This window comes from Mustela nigripes, chromosome 13 (genome assembly GCF_022355385.1).
Source record: "Mustela nigripes isolate SB6536 chromosome 13, MUSNIG.SB6536, whole genome shotgun sequence".
NCBI lineage: Eukaryota > Metazoa > Chordata > Mammalia > Carnivora > Mustelidae > Mustela > Mustela nigripes.
Window position 1 is genome coordinate 11,016,786 of NC_081569.1, and position 24,810 is coordinate 11,041,595.

At 49.9% G+C, this 24,810-nt stretch overlaps 1 protein-coding gene across 1 annotated transcript in view; it reads left to right on the plus strand.

The window, feature by feature from the left end:
• Positions 1-20,852, plus strand: part of ST8SIA2 (ST8 alpha-N-acetyl-neuraminide alpha-2,8-sialyltransferase 2) — a 63,268-nt gene extending 42,416 nt beyond the window's left edge. The window contains exons 5-6 of the mRNA XM_059418475.1: positions 3,478-3,771; positions 19,224-20,852. Of these exons, the coding sequence (XP_059274458.1) occupies positions 3,478-3,771; positions 19,224-19,509 (580 nt within the window). The 3' untranslated portion in view covers positions 19,510-20,852. The remainder of the gene's footprint in view (positions 1-3,477; positions 3,772-19,223) is intronic.
• The last annotated feature ends 3,958 nt before the right edge of the window (positions 20,853-24,810 follow it).

Here is a 24,810-nt window from a genome sequence, read left to right on the forward strand (position 1 = left end):
CTCTAGGCTCTGTGGGATAACAGACACCAGGAGGGTCCTGATGGGATGTTCTCAGTCTCTGTCAACCAGTCTTCCATCACTTTGCTTTGCTCTGTGGTAATGGGACCCCTCACCTGCTTGGGAGACCCCAAGACCTTCTGCCTCTCAGAACGCTCCACACTGAACAGGCCTGCATGCAAAATGCAATGAGCTTGCAAAACGTTCTGCATTCCTGAGGGGAGTTCAGGTCAGGCTTCTGGAAGAAGCAGACATTAGCAAATGAAAAAGTTGAGCAGGAGGAAGCAGCAGAAGGAAAGGCATGGAAGCGAGAGACTAGATTCATGGATGGCAGAGGCTGGAGCTTGACGGAGCACGGGCTGCCCACCTCAAGTGCTGCTGGGAATTGGGGCCGGACAGGAGTGCTGGTCCCTGCGGTGTCCCCATGAGGCTGCAGTGGCAGGCAGAGGGGTTTGCTTAACTCGGGGTCATTTAGTACAGAATAAATTCCCAGATGTTTGGGAATCAAAACTTCATTGCATGCGCTCGCTCTCTCTCTCTCTCTCTCTCACACACACACACACACACACACACACACACACACAGACCACACAGACATGCACACTCACCTTCAATAGAGAAAACCGAATGGATGAATGCCCCCTCACAGACAAATCATCCCTCTCACTGTCATGGTCATTGGGCACTTCGCATGCACCGAGTGTAATTCTAGGCACTTCATGTCAATTGACTTATGCAATTCTCACAACAACCCTATCAGGAATGTTCCATTTGGATCTGGCTTTTGCAGGAAGGAAACTGAGGTACAGAGAGCCACAGGTCCATAGCATGCTTGGGTGGCCAGGCTCAAGCTGTGGGCCCAGGCAGTATGGCTCAGAGCCAAGCATGAGCTGCTGCTCTCTCCAGCAGATTGCCTCTCCCCCTGGACCTATGGACATGCCTGTTTCTGGAAGGGACAGACTCCTTTCCAGCCCAGAGTCATGCCCATCAAAGCACTGCAGCCCACCAGCAGCCCCCCTAGAATTTTCTTTGGGAGAGTTGGCCTGCTGTTAGAGCAAGCTTATTCCCCTCCTGATCCCCCCGATAACCCCCATAAAGAAAACTACCCTGTGAAGGAGGGGTACAGCAAGGCAGAGCTGCCTCCATCATCCTCACTCAAGGAGTGGCCCTGAAACATGGTCATGGACCTAGCCTGGCCCTCAGAGCCCTCCCCTGCCTGGAACACCTGCCATGAGTTGGGTCCCAGGTTGAATGAGGTGGGGAGCCCGCCTCCGGCTGCTCGCAGCCCCAGAGCTCCCCAGAGTCTCCAGCAGGGCACTTGGGCGACACCCCAACTGACCAGTACTGTAGCTGAGGGTGCATGTACCTGTTTTCCGTCCCTTGACCAACCTGGAAGCCTGTTGGGAGCCAGCCCCCACTGGCCCGTGGTAGACTCAGCAGATGTGAACTGCATTGAATCCACTTCCCTTGCCCCTGTTCTCAGGACCTGGAGGTTGGCCCAGGGGAGGCCCCAGATTCTCAGGAAGGTCTTGGAAACCTGGCTCAGCGGGGTTCAGGACAATAGGGATAATGGCACTCCATTCCTCTGAGGTCCGAGGCAAGGGCCCCTGAAGGTGTCCCAAACCAGTTCTACACCCTGCAGTATGTGGCCACAGTCACAGATAGCAAGGCCAGGGTGGGAATGAGGACGGTGGGTATTTCAGGGGGTCTAGTCTGACCACCAAACAGGTCTTAGAATCAGACACATCAGAGACGGAATCCTGGGGCTTCTCTTACTCGCTCTGGGCAAATTACATTGCACTTTCTGGCCTTGGGCTCCCCATCTGTAAAATGAGGGTGATTAACACGGAGTCAGAATAACACGGAGTCAGACCCGTGTTAAAGGACCAGGGGCTGGCACACGCCAGGGGCACAAGGATGTTCATTTTCTTTCTGATCATCCTACTTTTGCTCCTCAAATGTTGAAGGAAGAAAAGTCCTGGCTTGCAAGGAGGGTGAGTGGTGTCTCTCTGGGTCTCATCGTTTGGCAATGACTTATGGCCCTGGTCTTCATATCTCCAGCCTCTGTTCTACAAACACTTACTCTAGTTCCTCAGACTTAATTCCACTGGTCAAAGGGCTCTTCCACCATCAGATCCTCTGTGCAGTAAGCAGCCAGGCTTCCCCTGTGGCCAGTCCAGGCCCATTGGTCTGCAGCATAGGCAAGAAGTCCCAGTATGCACACCCAAGCTAGACCCATGAAGGTGGAAAGGTCCCCCACAAAGGAGGCCTCTGGTGAGATATCAGAAGTTGCCCACCCAGGGTCCCTGGCTAGTTCAGCACAAGATTGCAATGGCCTTTTTAGTTTGTACTCCCAGACCCAATTCTATCCAATCCAATACGTACTACAATTTCGTCTTATTGCCTACCTGTTGCCTAAAATGCAAATTTGTCATGTTACTCCCCTGTTCAAGAAATCTTCTTGGAACCACATGCCCAACATATACGCTGTTTATCTCTCTAGGTTTGTCTCCTCCACACAATATGTCCCAGGCAGAGCGAATTATTTGCCTACCCCTAAATCCCCATACTGTTTTGCACCTCTACACCCTTAGATACATTTCTTGTGCTTCTAATGCCAAAACGCAATGTTCCCTAAACTGCCTGGTCATAAGAATCACCTGACGGGCTTATAAAAATAACTACCAGTTTCTCTGCTCACCTGCTGAATCTGGGTCCCCAGGCGAGAGACCGGGTGAATCTGTATTTTTAACTACCACCTGAGGTGATTGCTCTGCTCTGACAAGCTAGAGGAACACTCTTCTAATTGCCTCATCCACAAAGGGATTAGTTCTCCTCCATCCGTCCAGATGTCCCTCAGTGGTCACCACCTCTGAGAATACTATCTAATGTTCCTCCTTCCCGTAGTAACGTGAGACTAGATCACATTGAGATCTTAGTGTGGTCCAGCAGTGTTCTGAGTACTGGGTATGTGCTGACTCCTTTAATCCCTGGGAGGGGGTGCTCTTGGGATCTCCATCACAGCTAAAGACACCACTGTGCATATTCCTTAGCTGTAGGGAAGCTCCTTGGGACGCTCAGAGAGTTTCAGGAGTTTGCCTAGAATCACACAGGTAGAAAGTAACAGAGTGAATTCTGAACCTGGGAGTGTGCCTTCAGAGCCCTCACTGTTACCTATCATGGCCAGGTTGCACCTGCTTGTAGCATGGCCATCTTGTGGGCTGAGGGCTGGCTTACTCGCCCCCTTCCTGCTCCACTAGATCTGGAACTCCAGAAGGTACACACTGCACAGCCCCAGGGGCCAGCGTGTATGTGGTAAGAGCCTAGTAAATATGGGAGGCAGGGATGATGGGGCGGGAGCGGGGGGACCGTGCTGGAAGATGAGGAGAGGGGACAGGAGGTAAAGGTCGGATGAAATGAACTGTAGGCAGCAGCGTCTCATCTCTCCCCAAAGGACCGTGACGCCTTTCTCTCTGGCAGGTGCAACCTGGCCCCGGTGCAGGAGTACGCGCGGGACGTGGGGCTCAAGACCGACCTGGTGACCATGAACCCCTCCGTCATCCAACGGGCCTTTGAGGACTTGGTCAACGCCACGTGGCGGGAAAAGCTACTCCAGCGGCTGCACAGTCTCAACGGCAGCATCCTGTGGATTCCCGCCTTCATGGCCAGGGGCGGCAAGGAGCGCGTTGAGTGGGTCAACGAGCTCATCCTGAAGCACCGCGTCAACGTGCGTACTGCGTACCCCTCTCTGCGCCTGCTGCACGCCGTCCGCGGGTGAGCGGCCTCTCCGCGGGGTGGGCGGGGGTGGGCAGGGGATCGGCGCGGAGCCTGGGCAGGGCTTGGTGGGCGATATTCCCCGCCCAGGCGCATTTGCATCCCAGCTTACCACGCGTGAGTTCTGTGACCTCGGCATCGGCCTGGTCTTGCTGCACATCCTTTCCTGGAGAAAGGAGCTGGGGCTGCTAAATGGGTTTCTTCCAGCATGCCCGGTTTGACCAATCCATAGGGCCCGCCCGGAGAGCTGGGCTGAGAACGGTCCTCCCATCGGGGCTGCGTAGGGAGTAAACCATGAGGGGCAAGGGTGGAAAGAGGAAAATAGGCTGGGAGCTCTTGCAATGGTCTGCGCCAGGACTGCTTGTGGCTAAGACGGGGGTCGTGGTAGTAGATAGGCAACAGGTCGCTCAGATTAGCTGGAAACTTTGGCGTAGAGGCAGCAGGATTTGTTGGTGGGTTCTATTTGAGGATCTCGAGGAGGGAGAGAAAGAGAAGAATCCAGAATGGCTGTTAGGATTAGAGCTTGAGGGGTGCCTGGGTGGCTCAGTGGGTTAAACCTCTGCCTTCGCCTCAGGTCATGGTTTTAGGGTCTTGGGATAGAGCCCCGTGTGGGGCTCTCTGCTCAGGAGCCGCTCGCCCCTCTCTCTCTGCCTGACTCCCTGCCTACTTGTGATCTCTCTCTATCAAATAAATAAATAAGATCTTTAAAAAAAGATCCTTTTTTAAAAGGATCCTTTTTTGAAAGCCACCTTTCAAAAAAAGGATTAGAGCCTGAGAGTATGGGTGGACCGTGGTGCCATTTTCTGTGAGAGGAGAGCCCAGGCATGTTTGGGGGTATTAAGTTTGGACATATTAAGTTTGAGATGGCTGTTACAAATACGCCTGTCCACACTCCTGAGCTTGCAGCTTGGGATCAAGCCCTGTACCCACCTCACCTAAACACGTGGCACTTCACCATCCTGCTCCAGTGGCACAAGCGAGCGCATCATACAGACCCATGCTGACTCTGAAATGTTCTTTCCTGGGGCCCAAGCATAACTCAGTGTGGCCCCCAGAAAGCTCTCTGTCCAACCCACATAGATTCTTGCTGTCCTCACAAAGGTGACCCCCGAGACCCCCAAGCCTGTGACCGGCCCTGATCTGATTAGGCTGTGTTGCCAGCACGGAAACCCATTACCCCCAAGAAAAACCGAGCAAAACATTCAGGAAGAGGTGGCGACGATTGTGGCTGATGGAGCAGAGTGACACCTGATGGACAGAGGGCTCACTGGGGCCACATTCCTTATCCTGGAGGTCAACCTGTGAGGTCTTCCTTGAACATCTACCTCCTCCCTGTCCCAGCAACCCCCCATCTCATGGAGTCTGGGCTCCATGCCTTATATGTTGTCTCTGCCTGGAAGGAGGAAAGGTTTGGGGGTCAGAGGAGATGCGAGAAGGGGAAGGACTTGTTCATGGTAAAAAGAAGTAGTCCCTCAGACAGGGAATGGGCTACTACCTATAAGAAACGTTTACCGCCAGAGCTATTTCCAGCTATAATTGACTCACTTTCATCTGTCAAAATAGCATTAAGCACCAGTAATAAGCCCTTTAAACAAACAGGCTGTTAATCCTGGGATGGCAACATCTTCCCTTGCAGGAACTCCCGGGAGGAAATATTGCAGGAGAGAACGGGGCTGGTTCCTGCTTTTAGCAAGGGGAAGAGCTGGCAGGGAAGAGGGCTTCAGGGGCCTCGGAATGGATTTCTGCCAATGGCCCTCTCCCTCTGCAGGGTGCGGGTCCTGTCAGACATTACAGGAAAGGTGGGCAGTGCCTGTAGCGAGAGCGAGGGCTTGCCCAGACGAGGCGGGAACTTGCCCTGGGGTTTGCCTCAAGAGGAAGAATGGGCTGAAGGGATGGGGGAGGCAGAACAAAGCCACAGGAGAAAAAACTGAGGGTTCGTAGAAAAGATGGCTGAAGAGGAAACTGGCCCAGAGGCAGCCTGGTCTAGCACGAGAACCATAGGCTTTGGAGTTAGGGACACCTGGGTTCAAATCCCACCTCCATTACTCAGGTGGTAAAACAGGTCCATTACCTCCCTGAGCCTTGCTTTTGTCTGTCTCTCACTTTTCTCTGTCTCTTGCCTACATCTGAATGTGTGGTCTGAGCTGGCCAAGGGAGACACAGTCAGTCAGTCATCCCTACGGCCACCAACCACCCAGCAAGGGTTTGGACCTGCCCTATAGACTTCAGAGGTAGAAGTAGGACCAGAGGGTGAAACCACAGGGTGGAGGGTTTATTTAGGCTCCATTGGATAAAGGATTCTGTAGTAGAAGAGTGGACAAAAGTTAGATTCACCTGTCAGGATGTCTTCACCTCAGAGTTCCAACGTAGACTGGAGTTTACAGAATAATCTTGTTTCCATACTTAAAAATCTATTGTTCAATAAACCCTCTCTTTATGAAGTGGAGAAGATAAACATTTTTATTGCGATAAAATAGACACAACATAAAATTTACTACTTTAACCATTGTTAACTGTGCAGCTCAGTAGTTAAGTATATACCCAGTGTTGTGAAACAAATCTCCAGAACTTCATCTTGCACATCTGAAACTCTATATGCATTAAATAACAAGTCCCCTTTTCTCCAACCCCCCCCCTCCCTCCATCCCCTGATACAGTAATCTTTCTACTTCGGTTTCCATGAATTTGGCTACTTTAGATACTTCATTCAAGGAGATTGCTACTGCACTTGCCTTTCTGTGACTGACAGATTCCACTTAACGTGTCGTCCTCAAGGTCCATCCGTGCCAGAGCCTGTGTCAGAACAGCCTTTCTTTCGAAGACTGGATAATATTCTGTTGTATGTGTGCGCCAGATTTTGTTTGTCCATCCATCCATAGCTGGACATTTGGGTTGCTTTCACCTCTTGACTGTGGTGAATAGTGCTGCTGTCAACACGTGTGAGCAGATAGCTCTTCGAGACTCTGCTTTCCATGGCTGGATCATACAGTCGTCCTGTTTTTAATTTTTTGAAGAACATCCATCCCGCCTTCCATGGTGTCTGCACCATGTTGCGATCCACCAGCAGCACACGAGGGATTCAGTTTCTCCACATTTTCCCCCACACCTGTTATTCCATTTCACCACATCTTTGCCAACTTGTGATTTGGTAGTAACCCATCTTGACCACTTTCAAGTGCGCCATTCGATTAGAAGTAATTGGCTGTTAGAGGAAAATGTAGCAGAAAATCTTTATGATCTTGGGTCTTGCAATGGTTTCTTAAGTATCACACCAAAAACACAGGAAATGAAAGAAAAAAGGAGATAAAAGGGACTTCATTAAACTAAAACTTTTCATGCACCAAAAAGCCGATCTAGTATGGCAGGGGGTGGGGACCTACTCATAGAATGGGGGTAAATAGTTGCAAATCATGTATCTGATAAGGGATTAATATCCGGAGTATATGTTGAGTACAACTCAACAACACCATAAATAATCAAACAACCTAATTTTTACAAGGGCAGAGGACTTGGATGGACTTTTATTTTCCAGAGAAGATATACAGATGGCCAATAAGCACATGAAAAGATGCTCAACATCACTCATCATTGGGAAATTGTAAATCAAAACCACAGTGAGATACCACTTCCCACCCGCTGGGATGGACGCTATCAAAACATGGGAAATAACACGCGTTGGTGAAGATGTGAGGAAATTGGAACCCTTGTGCCTGCTGGTGGGAATGTCAAGTGGGAATCATCTTTGAGGCATCTTAATATGTTCATTCTGCAAAGGAGGAAGTTGACGCCCAGATGAGTTGGGTAATGAGTAGGAAGCCACCGAGCCAGGAAGGGGCACAACCAGGAACTGAAGCACAGCACCTCACTCTAGCCAGGACACCAGAGGCAGCAAATTCAAATCCAGCCAGTTCTGGATTTGGGGCCCCCATCAGCTCCGTGGGGCAGATGCTGTCACACCAGAGAAGTGGTGTGAGGAGACCACACAGCGGTGTATCAGGTCTCCCTGGGTGCACGGCAGTTCTTCTGAGTCTGGGACAGTGTTCCCACCAGGCAGAACAAGCTGAAAGGTCAGAACACCTCAGGGTCCCATCAAACACCCTCTGGAATCTGAGCCTTGACACAGTCTTGTGGAACCCCCCATTGAGGCTCTCAGTGTTGTTCGCCCCTTGACGTTGCCTTGGCCTTTGCCTCCCTCATTTGCTTGACTGCTCCTTCACAGCCAAGCCATCTTTCCAAAGGAAAGCAGCCATCCTCACATAGCAGCTGTGCGTCCACTCACCCTGAATGCAGCTGGGTGGCTTGACATGCCCAAACGTGTCCACATACAAGTCACTGTGCTCCTTAGACTGGTTTAGTGTCCCCAGTCCATCCTTTCATGGGGGGAAAAAAACCATGAGATGCTCTATTAACAGCAAGTGGGCTTGTCATGAGGACCAAATGAAATCATTTACTTAAATCACTTTAGAGCCCAGTGCTGGTCATATTAAGTCCGTCTAGTACTACAACCTGGCACGTGGTAGAGCCAGGCTTCATGTGAAGGGACCACATGAACACAGTTTCCATTCTCCTGGCTAAACAGTCTCCTCCTACACATTTGTGGTTATTAACCTACTTCTTATTATTAATTGTTAAGTTGTCAGTGCCTCGAGGCTAGAATACTGCCACTTTGTGCTGCATTCCTCTCTCCTGCATAGTGCCTGATACTCAGAGAGCCTCTGGTGACTGGTCAGGGGGTCTCCAGTGACCTCAGATTGAAGAAGGACATGTAGGAGAATCGAGGAGGGTCACAGATAACCATCCCTAACACAGCTATACTAGACACCATGCAAAGTATTGTGTCATGTGATGAGAGAACTAGAACCAGCATTCTATGCTGAAGACAGCAAAGTGAGCCTCAGGTGGTAAGAAACTTGCACAAGATTGCATGGCTTGTGAGCGAGATTCAGGACTCCTCTCTTGCTCCTGATCACCACCCATTTGCCCCTGTAGCAATAACCAGGAATTAATAACAGGGATCCTAGAAGAATAATGTCAGAAGGCCAAAGCCAGAATGCGAGCTTATGAAAATATTAAGAAAAAAAATAGAAAAGGGGTGCCTCTGGCTCTTGATTTCAGCTCAGATCATGATCTCAGGGTGATGAGATGGAACCCCTCGTCAGGCTCCGCCCTGGGTGTGGAGGCTGCTTAAGATTCTCTCTCTCCCTCTCCGTCCCCCCCCCCCCCCCCCAGAAAAGAAAGAAAAACAGAAATTGCATTTTATGATTCAAGTAAAAAGAACTAAAAAGTTAAGGGCAGGCAGTGTAGAGGCTACAAAAGACAAATGGGAATGGGACTCTTGGTTCCTCTTCTTCACCTGTCTTCTCAGCAAAGGAGAGCTGTCTTTTACCTGGATAGCATGACAAAGCTTTTGGCATCATTATGTATAATCCCATTTCGTTGCCCTAAACAAGCGGTTCTCAACATGGTCCCTGGACCAGCTACATCAGCATCACCTGGGTACTTGTTATAAATACAAATTCTCAGGCCCAACACCAGCTTACTGAATCAGAAACTGCATGTTTGAGGCCCAGAAATCTACATCTTTACAAACCCTACAGGTGATTCTGATGTACAGCACAAGTTTGAGAACCTGTACTATCAACAAAACCAAGACCTATTAATATCTCAGGAGATATCATGCACTAAGACCACTGAGCAGTTGGCCCTGACCTTTCCCAAATCATGCCCCAATTTTCTAAACATGGGAAAGGATGGACTCCAGCGAGCTTGTTGTCAACCCCAAGCCAGAGTTTCAAAATGTTTATCAGTGCAATGGCTCAGGAACACCTGAAGATGAAGAAGCAAATATCAAGACCAGATGTCCTCATGGGAAAGCAGCAGGGCACACTGCCCCAGTCTGCTCTTCTGAGGGGGTAGTAGACAGATAGACCCAGGATTGGTGTCGTCATTTTCATATCTTGGTTCAAGTCAGATACTTTGACAAAATATTGCTTGAGCAGCATGGAGAACTGTGATATTTCAGGGAGTAAAAAGGAGCAAATGTTAAGTCTCTTCTTAGAGAAACCTTGTAAGATAGATACTATTTTTATCCCCATTTTACTCACAAGGAAACAGGCTCAGACACCAGGTAACTCAGATGAGGAGGAGGGGGACTCGAACCCATGTGTATGGGTTTCAGTTGTGTCTACTGCCATGCCCCTTCTCATGTCCTTGACAGACTGGCCACTGTCTGTTGACCACAGATACCCAAATGACTAATTAAAGGTTGACTTCATGGGGGTCTCTAAAACACACCACCAGCTTCCTGTACTGCCAACTGTCCCCATGTTTTTAAAAGATTTTATTTATTTATTTGAGAGAGACAGAGAGATCACAAGTAGTCAGAGAGGCAGGCAGAGAGAGAGGAGGAAGCAGACTCCCTGCCGAGCAGAGAGCCCGATGCGGGGCTCAATCCCAGGACCCTGAGATCATGACCTGAGCCGAAGGCAGAGGCTTTAACCCACTGAGCCACCCAGGTGCCCCAACTGTCCCCATTTTTACCAGTAACTTAAGTGAAGGCATCAATGGTCTCCTTAGTCAGTTTGCGGAAGACACAACTTTGGGGGGGATTCCTAATAATTGGGGCCTCAGAGTTGAATCCAAACTTCTTTTGATAGACTAAAACAATGAGCTAATCGAAGAGGGAGAAATTTAATACAGACAAATGCAAGATTCTGTGCTTAGGTTCTAAACAATTGTACATGTGTGATGAACAGTACCAATCAGCAGCAGGCACGTGGTTTCTCAAAGGGATAAGATGATCTTAGATCACAGCGATGGATGTATAATGTTTTGAGACTCAAGGAGGTCAGCAATGACCTTGGTCAAATCTGACCTGGAGAAGTTTTGGGACCCAGGCTGGAGAGGCACCCCAGTGGCAGAGAAATTCGAAAGTCGAAAGGTTTGGGGAGAGAGGTCTCCAAGGAGCGTGGGAGCAATCTTTCTTCAATTAACAAATATTTATTTGCTATAACCTAGAAGGCCCCGGGCCTGTGCTGGGGGAACACAAAAATCAATGAAACAAGGCCTTTGCCCTTGAGCGGCTCACAGATTTGGACTGCAAGGCTCCAGATGTAGAACCAAGGTTGAGAAGGGATCTATGAGGATTCTGACTTCATCTGGGTGCTGAGAAGAGCATCCCAACAAATAAGGTTCTCTGAACTGAGCTTGGTTGCCTCTTGTTCAGGCAGCAGTGAATGCTCCTTGCTGGGCCATGACTTGGGAACTCCACATCCTACAGAATTAGTGTATGAGTCTGTCAGTGCTGCTGTAACAAAGGACCACAGGCCATGTGGCCTAAATGGACAACAGAAAGTTATTGTCTTGCAGATCTGGAGGCTAGAAGTCCTTCTCAGAGCACTGAGGGAAGACCCTCCCTCAGGCCTTCCTCTTTCTCTTGTGGAGGACCTTTCTCCATCATTCTTTCTGTGTGCCTGTGTATCTCCAAATGCCCCCTGCTTATAAAATTGGGTTGGAACAGGAGTCCCCTTAACAACCTCATTTTAACTTGCTTACCTCTGTAAAGACCCTTATCTCTAAATAAGATCGCATTCTGAGGTACTGGAGGTTGACCTCCACAGATGAATTCTGAGGGAATATCATTCAACCCATATTGGTTGGGTTAGATGGTCCACAGTTTCCACTCAGAGATTCATTGATTCATCACACCTGTGCCAGCAGAATCTCTAACCACCAGCTCCTCTGGAGATTCCTGACATTTTGGGGCCTTTATGGGACCTGGGCATTGCAGGGAGGGGGCAGTGTGGGGCAGAGAAAGCCTACCCTTTGAATCTTACTTCCAGGGGGCTTTCGGTTGTGTCAGCCTGCAAGAGTGGCACAGTGCCCTGGCTGGCTGTTGGCAAGGGAAGCGAACAGCCCAGGGGAAGGACACCCCGGCAGTTGAATATGGCTGCAGGAAGGGGAAAACTCTGGTCTGCAGATGGTAGTGAATGGCTCTGATTCAATTACGACAATAGGGAAGGCTGTGACCCGTGGAGAGGGTGGCCCTCGGGCAGGAAAGCAGCCTGCTGCCTGGCCCATTTAGCCACCCAGACCACAGGCCTGGTGCAGAGGAAGCCTGTGAATTGGTGCTTAATTAGGCACCAAACGTGCTGAACGTCAGCCCTAGGATGGCAGTGGTCCAGCGGGCATCCCTGCCAGGGCCGGAGCAGCAGATCAGCATTGTGGGCATTGCTGTCTGGCAGCGGGTAGCAGAAACCTGCACACTGGACAGGCAAGAGAGTAAGCATGGCGCAGAGAATGAGAGCCGAGACCAGCGCAGGTTGGAGGACCCTCCTCCCAGACATGGCCATCGCATGGTCCTAAGAGCATGTCCCCAGATTCAGTCCAGGAGCTGGGTTCCAGTCTCCTCCAGGGGACACAGAGTGCAGAAGTATATCCCATTCCAGTGTTACATAGAGAAAAAGAAGGAGGTCTGTGGTCTTAAGGCACAGATGGCATTTCATCATTTTTCATAGATTGTCTCAATTTTTTTTTCAAACAGCAATGCACATAATAAAAAGAAAAATCCAAACAGTATAAAGGATTTAAAGTGAAGAACGAGTGAGCCCTCCTCCACAGAGGCAGTCTGTTACACTGGTTTTCTGTGTGTATTCTTCCAGAAATATCCACTTTTACACATAAGGGAGCATGTTTTAAACATCGTACCTTGCTAAATTCTGGAAATTATTCCACATCAAAGCACACCACCTTGCTTTCCTTCACAGTGTCTGGACCATAATTTATGGGAGCAGAAATCTTTGGTAGGCATCGCAGGTTTTTCCAATCTTTTGCTAGTATAATCAGTGCTACAGTGATCATCTTATACCGGCATCTACACACATACGTACATCTAGAGGCTCACTTTTAGGCATGCCGTTGCTAAAAAGAGATGCATGTAAGCATCATTAGTTTTTATAGAGGTTACCAAATTGCCCTCCCTAGAGGCAGGTACCAAGTTACAGTCCCACCTCCGGTGATTGAAAATGCCTGCTTTCCCATAGCCTCACCAGCTCACCAGCATGGTAGGTCACCAATACTTGTTCTCTTTGCGAATCCAACGGAAAATGCCATCTGATTGTTGTGTGGAATTGGATTCCTTTCATTATAAATGAGGTTAATTATAATTTTTTTTTCCTGTTTGGAGCGGCATCAGTTTAGATTCCAGAATCCAACACCAGCCACAAGTTTTCAGCCCCCAAGAGGTAGACTTTCTGAAACCCTGCTGGGCCAGAGGTGATCCCGCAGGGACCCCCCATGAAGGAGGAGGAAGCTCTGAAGTTATCAGGCATCATGATTTTTCTCCTTTCTTTTGGCAACAAATGGTCTAAGGCACGACTAGCCTGCCCTGCAGGTCTGCAGGAAAACCAGCCTCCTTCGTTTCTTCCAGTGCCCCCCCAAGGGGACACTAGCCTCTGCTTGCTCATTTTCTCTCCTGGCTTCATAAACTAGAGATTTGTGGTGCACCCACTTTACACATGAGCTATAAGGATCTGGGGTTATATAAGGAGTAGGAAGTCAGTCCACTGGCTCACAGAATTGTAAATTGTAGGGGAGGGGAAAGACAAGTAAATAATGATAGCATAGTATGGTTAAGTGCTGTGATTGGAAAAGAACAACGTAAAATGGACCCATCTGGGGAGGTCTGGGAAGTGACATCAAAGCTGAGACCATAAGACAGAGTTGCTGGCCAAGAGAGCTGGGAGTTGGTGGTGTCTTGGTAGGAATCAAGAAGGTCCTTATAGCGTGTGGCTCTGAGGGCCAGGTGGTGGGAGGGATCTCAGTCCCAGGTCACAAGGGCTTCCCAAGCCTGGCCAAGGCCACTGGGTATTGTCCTCAGGACTCCAAGAGTCCCTGGAGAAATTCTGGTGGCATGGTCATCCTTCAAGTCAACCTTGTTTACTTGAGTGAAGGATACTGGTTTGGGTGGGCACTGAGGCTTAGGGACCAGGCATCAACAGGACTGGGTCAGCTCTGCACTCCAGCCCCTAATCTTGAGACAAAACCCCCAGCTCTCCATGCTCACAAAGCTGGGCAGCCTCATCCTGAGGTATTCCCCCAGGAGACAAGAGCCCTGGGCAGTCTTCCCAAGGAAAAGACAGCAATGGGCTATGGACCCCCAGACCAGAGCCCAGGCTGCTGGTGTGGATAATGGGAAACCAGGGGTCTGAGGGTCCTGCCCCCAACTTTGCTGCTCATCTCGCACAAAGTGTCCCCAAGTGTGCCATGGCAACCACCTGTAAGGCATTCCTGCTCCTTAAGGGACAATATGAGCTATGTTCCACAAAGTGCTTTTAGCATCTTAGAGAAGGCCGTTTTGGTCCCTTTTTCCCACAGTGGCAGCCACTGTGCTTGCCACATACCGAGCTCAGGAATTCAGAAAGAAGGACAAATGTGCTTTGGAGATGATTTTGGCGATCCTCGTCTATAGCTGTCCATGCTCATAAAATACAGCGCTTAATCGTCTTGGCAATTGGGATAACCAATTTGGAAAATAATTACTGCCTTCTTTATGATTACTTTGCCTTCTAATTAAAATCTCAAGACTGGAATATTAAAGGTGCATTGTCAATACAACGTCTCGGATGCACCCAGCTAACCTCATTTGGGAAGGCAAAATTAATTAGTTTGTGTTTTAACACCCAGCTGTTATCCTGAGGAAGGAAATCGTCTACAAGTCAGCCACACACACAGTCTCTAAGCTGGCCAGAGTGGCCGAGGGGGATAGAAAGGAAATCAAGAGTGATTTGTTCCCACGTAACTCAGTCAGCGGCTATTACAAGCTGCTCATTAAATGGCGCCCCCGCGTCCCAGTCAGACGTGGCTCAGGAGTGTTCTTGTTCACCTGTGGTGCCGGGATGGGAAATAAGTCAGCCCCTCCATGCCACAGAGCTCCCCATTCATTCTGGAGCCTCCTGGGCTGTTAACACCTCTCCCAGTGATTGGTTCTTGGGGGAAAGCCGGCAGCAGATACGAGAGGCTGTGCCCCTCTCTCCCTGTCCCTCCCAGCCACAGGTACAAACCTGTGTGCCATGCTGGCTTCCCTCTTCCTCTTTTTTGACTTCTTCCTATTTTTTAGTTCCATGTGAGTCCGACATTTGCTGAGCACCTGGAACCCTGGATGATAGATAGTGGTTCTAGTAACGACACCCCAGCCCCTCGCGGCTTAGCCCAACAAGCTGATTTCTCATTCATGGGAAGTGTGATGCAGGTCGGCACTGGCTCTCTTCCAGTCAGTGATCCAGGGATCTAGGCTTCTTCCTTGTTAGGCTGACACCATCTTTACGGGAGGCTTTGAGGGTCCCTAAGGCAGAGGAGAAGGTTGGCCCCCAAAGGACACACTTCCTGTCACAGCTTCTTGGCCAGAACTGGTCACGTGACCACAGCCCCATTGCAAGGAATGCTGGGAGATGTAGGAGGGCACATGGAGTGTTTGTTGAGTGCTTCTGTCCGTGCCACAGTGCACTGATTGTGCCATGCAGGGAGCCAGGTGCCTCTGAACCCCCTACCAGGGCTGTGAGGCATGACCCCTGTCCCCAGGGAGATGCCAGCACTGTTCTGTGTAGGAGGGTCAGGCCAGATTGACAAGCACAACAGCAGAAGTAGAAGCCAAGTTCATGATAATACATGGAAGTGATTACCTCAGCATGAACTAGGAAGAAGAGAGTGGAACAAAAGGAACATTTCCAGGAAGATGTAATGCGTGTGCTTAGTTTTGGTGGGGAGGGGAAAACAGTTGACCTTGGGGACAGGAGGAGGAAAGTCCCACCTGCAGGCAGGGCGCAGCATGTGTCCGAGTAACCTCAGACCTCCTGCAGATCAAACTCTTCCCTCCATGTCTCTGAGCACAGCACTGATGTCCTGAGAAGAAATTCATTTCTGAACGCCTTCTCAGGCTAAGGCCTTACAATAGGAAAACAAACAAACCACAAATCCCTAATAAGGCATTTGTGACCGGTGTTAGGGCTTAAATTTGCTCAGGGAGCAAATAGCGCTATGCTCTCAGGGAGGGACACTGCAGTGGCTTGCACGTCCCTCGGAAGGATCGACAGCCGGTTCATGTCAGGCCACGACCCTCCTGGAATCACCATGGGGTGGAAAAGGCCCAAAACCAGGAGTGGGGAGTCTACGCCGCATTTTTTCTAAGCCTTGTCTAACCAGCAGCTCGAGGAGTGCCTCTACTCGGGCCTGTCTCCCTGGACTCTCCTGTTTTCCTTCTGGAACCTGAAAGAAGAGAACAAGTTCAATCTGGGAGGCCCGTGGATCACCCACACATATGGTCTGCTGACTCACCCAACAGGACCTCACAGGATGTTTCTAATTTTTTTTAATTAGTTGCCAACATTCAAAAATTTGGAGAAACGGCATAAAAATCCAGCTCTCTCATACACCCTTCGACACCACTATACTGGACAACAATAAAACTGGTCACCCCTTTAAATGCCACAGCACCATGGGACCCTCCCTGTTGTCTGGCAACCCTGAGGCCAGGCACTGGTTTTCCCTTCACACATCCTAGCTCCCAGCTCCCAGTTACATCTCCTGCCACGGGACATCAAGGCCACGGGACTCGACAAGTTCCCCCGGCCAAATCGTCTTTAAAACTTGATGACTATTCCTGAGGCTTTCTCTTTGCCCATATTTTCTCTAAATATACCTCATTCTTAGCAGAACCACCCACCAATGAGAGCAGGGCTTCTTAACCTTGGATGCACATTTGAATGACTGGGGGAGGTTTTAAAAATCCCAGTGTCCAACCTATACCCGGAGGTTGTACTCAGGATCTGTCCTCTTAAAGCTCCAGGTGACTCAGTGTATAGCCTTGGTCAAGAAGCATTGAGTTAGAATTGAAAATGCAATTTTATGAAGGGGTGAGCTCCCCATCATCATAAGTAATTAAAGCAATGTGGATGAGCACTTTGCAAGGATGTGTGGGGTGATCCAAATATCAGCTGCTACTCTGCTGGGGTTCTTTCCTCCTTCCACATCCCTGCCTTTGCCCCTCAGCACCCTTCCCAAGCTCAGTTCAGCCACATTGAACCTACAGTGTGCAAGTTATCTCAGGAAGAGCATCTTATCTCGTGAGCATCAACGACGGACCACCCCCCCCCCGCCCGAGCCAGCACCATGCCTTCCGCATATTAGCTGGGAGTAAGCCTCTCAGCAGTTCAAGGAAGAAATGATGAAGGTCTGTGGGATGTCCACACAGGCTTTTCCCTATTACTTCCCAGTTGTGTTTGTGGTTAAGGGAGCCATTGTCTTGCTCTCCGCCTTTGTCCCCTCCATCTGATTCTGGGTTGAAAAATTCACCCATAAGGAAGTTTTTTGGCCCAGACAGAATGAAACAGGAAAAGAAGCAAGCAAAGTGGTCTTCAACTGACAAGCTTACGACAAAAGACTGGCTGTTTAGGGACTCTCCTGGAGGTCGGCACAGTGCCTCCGAGAATCATGTTTACAGGATGGGGTGAGGGGTCCTTGAAATGTGTTTCATTATATAAAATATTACATTATTTACTAAAATTATATGGGTTACTAGGAATCTGTAACCTTTGTCTGTTTCAAAGGTTAATCTCCTCCGGAAAAAAAAAGGATTTAAGGTAAACTTTCTGGAATGTCTTGTGTTTCATTTTTGGGTCGGTAGGAAGAACCACTTGTAAGAGGAAGGGCGTGCTGGAGCTTCTAGAAAATCTTCCCCCTGCCCAACCAATTTTTCCCCAAAAGCACTGTGAAGAATATGAGACGGTTTCAACTTTCAGCAACACGTAAATGTTTTGCCTGACATACGTTTGCTTCTGGCTTGAGTTTAATTGGTGCGTTTGACTATAAAGTCACACCTGTCACAGGGCTGAGGTGTCCTCAGGAGCCACGCTGGGGTTGGGGAGTGGATGTTTTTCACAGAGGCAGGTGGACCAGGTGCGGTGAGGCGCACAGAGTTTGAGGACAGAAAAACATGGCCAGTGTCTGGTGTGGACACACAGTAGTGAGGAATTGATGGTAAGGAACTCCCATCTTTCCACCAAGGCATATGCATTGCCTTTAAAGGCATCCAGCGTAGGGTTAGCAGAAGGTTTTTATGAGAAAGAAAGAGATTAAACCGCACATCCCGATGAGTTCTAAATCCAAGCAGAAGAACCATAGTGGAAAGCCAAAATGGCGGCAAAGAGAATGGACATTTTCCTGCTTCTGGAGAAAGGTCTAGATTGAGTTGAAACTTGGAGATCCCCTAGTCTATGGCCCATTATCACAAAGATGTGAAAAATTAGGTCCAGCAGGGAGAAGTGACCAGCCCAAAGGCATGCAGGTAGCTGTTAACAGAACTGTCACTTGAAGCACAGATCTAAAAAGTTGGTAGCTCCCCAGACCTCTGTCTCCTCATCTGTGGATTAGAGCTGGGTTCTTCCTCAATGCTGTCTTGATTAAGGTAAACTGACACCTTATATGGGCAGAGGTAGTTCAGTGCCTCCTCCAGCACTGGCGTCCATTAGCCTAACGCCATGCTCTTCCCAATTCTCCATAGCTCCTCTCGCTATCCCTGCCAGATTCCTAGATAGGAAGTCGGAACTCCCAATTCAGAAGGAGATACACCAAGCGCCACAACAGGCCTTGAGAAGAGAGCATGGCTGAACCTGGTTTCACCGGGCAGAGCACCCTCTGGTATCTCAACTCTCAAGGCAGCCACCTATGGTCAGAGGTGGGCAGCCCGCATTAGAGGGTGGAGGTCCTGCAGGCAGGGATGGAAGGAAATCCTATGACACTCAAGAAACAAGGAGGTCTCTGCTGGAGTCAGGAATGGTGACATGCAGAGGGAAGCACATGGGACCCTCCGCAAAGGGAAGATGGGGGGGCACCGTACAAGAGCCGCCCCTTAATAGGGGGTCTGCATGCAGCGGCCCAAGCAGCAAGCTGCCACACCCACATGAGTCCTCTTTGGCTGGCTCTCTCGTGCTCCCACAGCAGAGGCCAGGAGCGTGACTGCAAAGCCAAAAATATCCACCAGCTGGCTCTTTATAGAAAAACTTTGCCCGTTCCCACTTTAGATTCCAACAGGCCTTAGTCCAGGTCAAGGTCTTGCCCTTTCTACCTAGGTGGCATGGGGCAAGCCACTTTTGTCTCTGTGCCTCATTTCTGCATCTGTACCTCCTAATGGGCTCCTCATGTTTCCATAAAAATCATATATGGGAAAGCTCACAGCATAGGGAAGAGTTCTGTTTCTTAATAAAGGTAGGTAGTCAGTCCTCTGTGAAAGGAACCAGGGGTCAGTGGTCTCCACAGCTCCTGGAGTGGTGAAGACGAGGGAGACTGCTGGACAGGTTAAAACTGTCCTCTTCCTGGAAAGGATGATTCACAAACTCATGTTTCTTTTCTCTTCTTTTTTTTCTTTCTTTTCTTTTCTTTTTTTTTTTTTTTTTTTTCAGGTACTGGCTAACCAACAAGGTCCACATCAAGAGACCCACCACTGGTCTCTTGATGTACACCCTGGCCACACGTTTCTGCAACCAGATCTACCTCTACGGCTTCTGGCCCTTTCCACTAGATCAGAACCAGAACCCCGTCAAGTACCACTATTACGATAGCCTCAAGTATGGCTACACCTCCCAGGCCAGCCCCCACACCATGCCCTTGGAGTTCAAGGCCCTCAAGAGCCTGCATGAGCAGGGGGCTTTGAAACTGACTGTTGGCCAGTGCGATGGGGCCACGTAAGGTGGGCACCCCGTGGGACTCAGTGGCTCACATTTCCTGCCAGCTACACCACAGGCAGATGGGAGTCGGGGTGGCGCAAATTATAGAACAAGCAGGCTAGTGGTTTTCTTTGTTAAAGTGTAAAACAGTGACCAGAATATATATATATATACCTGCATATATATATTGACCTGAGTATTTATAACTGTGTGGTGTTCATCTAGCATTAGGCAGATAAGCCACAGGAAGAAGGTGTGGAGAACCCACCCAAACCGGATTGAGACTCAGTCCATCTTTAGGGGCAGAAGGACTTGACATGAAAAGTAGCCAGTCCCATGACTTTGGATGATCTGGGTTGGAGAGATCTTTGGGCTCATGGATGAATGGAGAGCCCCTTCTTGGCAGCTGCCCCGAGCCTCTGAGACACGTGGATTCTGGGTGAGCCAAGACCCAGAGGGGACAACTGGACCCAAGTCTAAAATGGTGCTGTTCACAGAGGAGAAGGAGGTTGCAGGGTTCAGCCTGGCAAAGGAGGACAAGGACACCAAGAAGCAGAGGCCACTTCAGGGCCGCGAGCCTTGTTCCACAAACTTCGAGTAAAACTGTCCGAGGGATGGTTCACGGTGGGCCCACCTGTTCCAGACAGGCTTCCACAGCTATGGAGAGACGGCTGGAGAAGAAACCAAGGACAGTCCATACTCTGGCTTTGCAAGAACCACCAAGAACCTGGACAGACCAGGCAGATGACCCTGAAGACCACAGGGGGTGTTCACCTGGCGCTTTGGAAAAATTGAGATCTCCCGCTTGGGGACAGCACTCCACCCCACAATAAGGCAGAAGAGTGTCTAGAACGTGGTGGTCTGGTGGGTGTTCTTTAAAATGTCTAGAGTCCACCAAGGAGGAAGGGACCCTGAGATGTCACCCGCTGGGTCAGCCCCCTTCCTGCTCTATTAGAATGTCACATGAGGGACCGTCCTGTCCCCTTCTTCCACCAGGGAAGCCACAGCCAAAGCTTGAAAGGGCACCGTCAAGATAAATGTCATCCTTTTTTAAAATACATATGATTGCCTTTCTGGGCGCCTCATAGAGCCCCAGAGTGTGAGACCTAAAAGGATGTTAAGCACCTTGCTTCATTTCTCTGTAACCACTCTGTTTGCTTCCTGCATCGTGTGCTCACGGGGCGTCTGCAGCCAGACTGCCGGATCCATGTCACTTTCTCGTCATTTTCCTCTCCCGATGTCACACTAGCCGCCATTGAGCTCCAACACTGAACATCTCCAGCGTGCAGGGAGAGGCTCCGCTGCCCACCCCCACCCACCCATCCTCTCTATGGAGGCAATGATTTGAGAAATTCACAAAATCCCTTTTGCCCCCATGAAGATTAATTGTAAAGACTTTTTTTTTTTTTTTTAACCCAAATCCAAATGCAGTATCCAAATACATGGCCTAATCTTCCCAGGGAAATCTGGGCTCCATGCCAATCACTTAGGGGCTGGAATCAGAGGTCACATATAGACAAGCATTAGGCGGTTTGGATGTATTCCCTTGCCTGATAAATAACAGTGTTTTAAAACGTATTTGAAAGCTAAGTAAAAAACCATGATCTGGAAGGTGAAGCGAGTTAAGAAAAGTAACCGAGATCTGCTCCCAAGCACATGAGACCGGACAGAATTAATCAGCAGCAATTCAGACCAGGACATTTGCTCTAAATTAATGGCTGGTGGGCAGCAAACGGAGGCGGTGGGAGGATGTTCAGAACCATTCACCTGCACGTGGGTGCTCCGTGTCCAAGCCATGGCTGCAACCGCCACCCTGCCTCTCTGTTTCTTCTCTTGTTGTCCTTGCCATGGATGCTTCATGGGATTTGGGATTTACGTTATATTAAACTGATAAGAACAGATACTACACTTGGATTTACGTTATAAAATGAATATTTAAAAAGCAACAGCCCTAACAGCCTCTGTGGGAACTGCGTGGTTTGGACTTCCTCGCAAGAAGTGGAAATAATTAGTATCATATTTTACACTTCTCCAGAACCTTTCATCGAGAGGATCTCAAAGGCCCTGGAAGACATTTAATGTCTGAAGCTGGGAGTGCCCTGGGGAGCAGGTAGAATTTCCTGGGACTCGATGGATTAACAGGGGCTTTGGACTCCAGAACGTTCCAGTGGTGAGTCCTGAGGGGAGCTGGGACGTCAGTCAGGTCCTGGACTGGCCCCACGCTTCGTGTACCAGCCACCAGTCCACCCTGTGGGGCAGTTTAAGGCCAGAGCTCCGTGGAAGAGCTGGTTTTCCTTCTGTCCCATATTGGTCTAGGTTCCTTAAACGGACACCAGTGGCTGTTGAAGTAGAAGGAGTCCTGACAACCTGCCCTGGGAAGCCAGGACCCTCTGCACCGCTCTGTTTCCCAAGTCACAGGTCTTACACTGCCCAACTGCACCAGCCACCTGATGGCAGGAGCTCCAGGACCTGGGCTTCCCCCACCTCCTCTTGCTCCTCCACCGGGGCACACAGTCAGGAGGCAGCCCGTCCCCTCTGCCCGTTGAGAGCAGCTAAATGCACAAGCCAGCTAGCCTGGGTGGCCCCAAGGAGTCCAAGCCTGCACTCTGTCCCCGCCACCCTGGTCCACCGCCTTGTAACTGCAGTGGTCACAGCCATCCTGGGAGCAGAAGACCCTTTGGTCACCTCCTGTTGACTGTTAAGCCGTCCCCAATCACCCCACCCTCACCCACCCTGGAGCCTCCGAGACCTGCATGCTGGCCAAGCCCCCAAATGACCACCCCCTCCATCGGCCGCCTCCTTGGCTGAAGAGAGGAAGCCACCAGAAACACCATCTCTCCCCCAGATCTCCTGATCCCTTTCCTCCACACGCCTCTCCTTCCGCGCATTTCTGAGGACGTGACATCCGTCCTCTGGGCAGTGACATTTTCCTACACACCCCAGCCACGCCTCTGCCACCTCTGTCCTCACTTCCACCAGCACACACTCTCCCACCCATCCAGGCTCCAGCATCCTCTTCCCTCCCTCCCCTTCCCTGCCAGCAGCCCCAGGAAGGGGTCTCCAGTGCTTGCAGTGCTGTCTCCCATGACCTGCCTGTTCTCCATGCTCTGGGGACCGGAGATTCAGCACCCTCCATGTTGCCTCATCAGAAGACCCCTCATCACCACCGAGCTCCCCACATCACTGGGATCCACAGCGACCCCTGCAGGACACCCGTCCCCTCCGTGCCTACGATGCCATGTACTCCCGGTGTTTCTTCTCCCTTCCCAACGTCTCTTCATCATTTATTTATGTATTTATTTATTTATGTATTTATGATTTATTTATTACCACCCTTCCCTTGTTCTAAAAAGGACCCGAGATGGGTCAGGCCATTATTTCCCACCTCCCACCTTGCCCCACTGCACAGACACTCCCTACATTGGTGCCTTCCATTGTGTGCCCACCCCCCCTGCTCCAGGGGCATCATAGACTCCATACCTCGAAGCCAAGCTTATCATCTCTGCTTCCCCTTCTTCCACGATCCCCCCCTCTTCTTGCTAGAAGCCCCGTGAGCCTCTCAACCACCCAAGTCTGAGACCCTAAAGTCATCTTTGACTCTTCTCCATGGATTCCCTTGTCACCCTTTCAACCAGCGCTGCCCTGGCTTCTCCCTTGCTTGCACAATTTTAGCAGCACTCTCTTCCCCCTCCCTGGACCCCCATTTCCCTCTGCGCATGCTTGCACACCGCCACCCATTCTGCAGATGCATCGTGATTCTTATCTCCAGCCATTCAGAAGCCTTTAAAAGTTCCCCTGGCCCACGAAACAAGGTACAAGTCACCACCCTGACATTATTACAGATCACCAGATAAGGACCTGTTCCTTCTTTATTCCCTGCACTGGTCCATCGAGAATCGTCATTGCTGGAAGGGGTGCCTGGTTTTCCTGTCTCTGTGCCTTTGGTCTTGCTGTTCTCATCTCCTGGGACCCTCTCTTCTGTTCCTTTCAAGGCCGGTGCAGAAACCACATCTTCCATGAAGCCCTCCCTGATCTACCAACCACTGGGATCTCTCCCTCCGCTGAACCACCGTAGCACTTTATTTGTACCTTTCTCATGGCACTTACCATATTCTGCCTTGTATTATAGTTATTGTGCACTTGTCCTATGACCGTTCTTAGATTGTAAGCTCGCCAAGGGCAGGGACTGTGTTTTAATCATCTGTGTCCATTACAGCACCAGGAGTGGTGCAAAGCACACAGCAGTTGCTCAATAAATGTTTGTTGGATTAAATCCTTAATGCTTGTGGAGGGCTATGTAATCAATGAAGTCATTTTGCATCTGTAATGTCATAAAACTCTCCAAAAAAAAAAAAAATCACATGTGGTGGGCAGATGTAGAAATCGTTATTCTTATTGGATGGGTCATAAAATCAAGGCCAAAAAAACTGCGTGAACCCCATAGTTCACTGGCAGAATTTGCACCCCAGTCTTATCCCCACTCCATGGTCTCTTCTATTAATCCCTGTGGCTGGTTCACTGCACACTGGAAACCGACCTCAAGCACAGTCTTGGCTGCCATGGGTCTGGGATCACCTTCAAAGAGTCAAACATACCTCAACATGAACCCTAGCTTGTGTGCCCATCAACAAAGGCAAAATCTCTCTCCTTTTGGGAGAGGACAAAAGCCATTCAGGTTTTACCAGGCCCAGGGGGTGGGGCTGTGGGACCTCATTAATCATTCCCACTGCTGTTGTCACAGGGTACGAAGCCATCCGTCCAGATGGCAAAAAGACCAACAGCTCCAAGGGGCTGCTGTTTGATAAATCTCTTCATGCCTAATTAAAGCTCCCCTTCCAGAATGAATGGAACAGAGACATTTGTTGATGCCGGTCAGATGGGACTCCAGACGTGCGTGCTGCCTCATGAATGCCCTTAATAGCATTCCCAGTGACACCAACAGCCTGCCCTAGCCTGCCTGTCTCTCACCAGCACTGCTGGATGTCATCATTCCTTCCTGTCTTCATTCCCAGCCTTCTGCTTTCCTTCCCCAGGGCTCTTCCCTTTGGCATTCACCAGGAGCCTGGTGAGCTGAGAGACCTCTTCCTGGGAATCTAAGCCCCTACTGGGATAAAGTAGTGGGACGGCGGAAAGGGAGGAGTTGGGGAGCACTCGGTGCCATCTCTACAGGAAGCAAAAACACCAGGGGTCTGTACCAGGGTTTCCATGGTTACTACGTAGAAGCAATGTGTTTGTTGCCCTTGGGCTTCATGGTGAGGGTAGGAGTTTCATATCTCACCTTAGTAATCCAGGTGGTGGAACCAGTTTCCACAAACTGTGCATC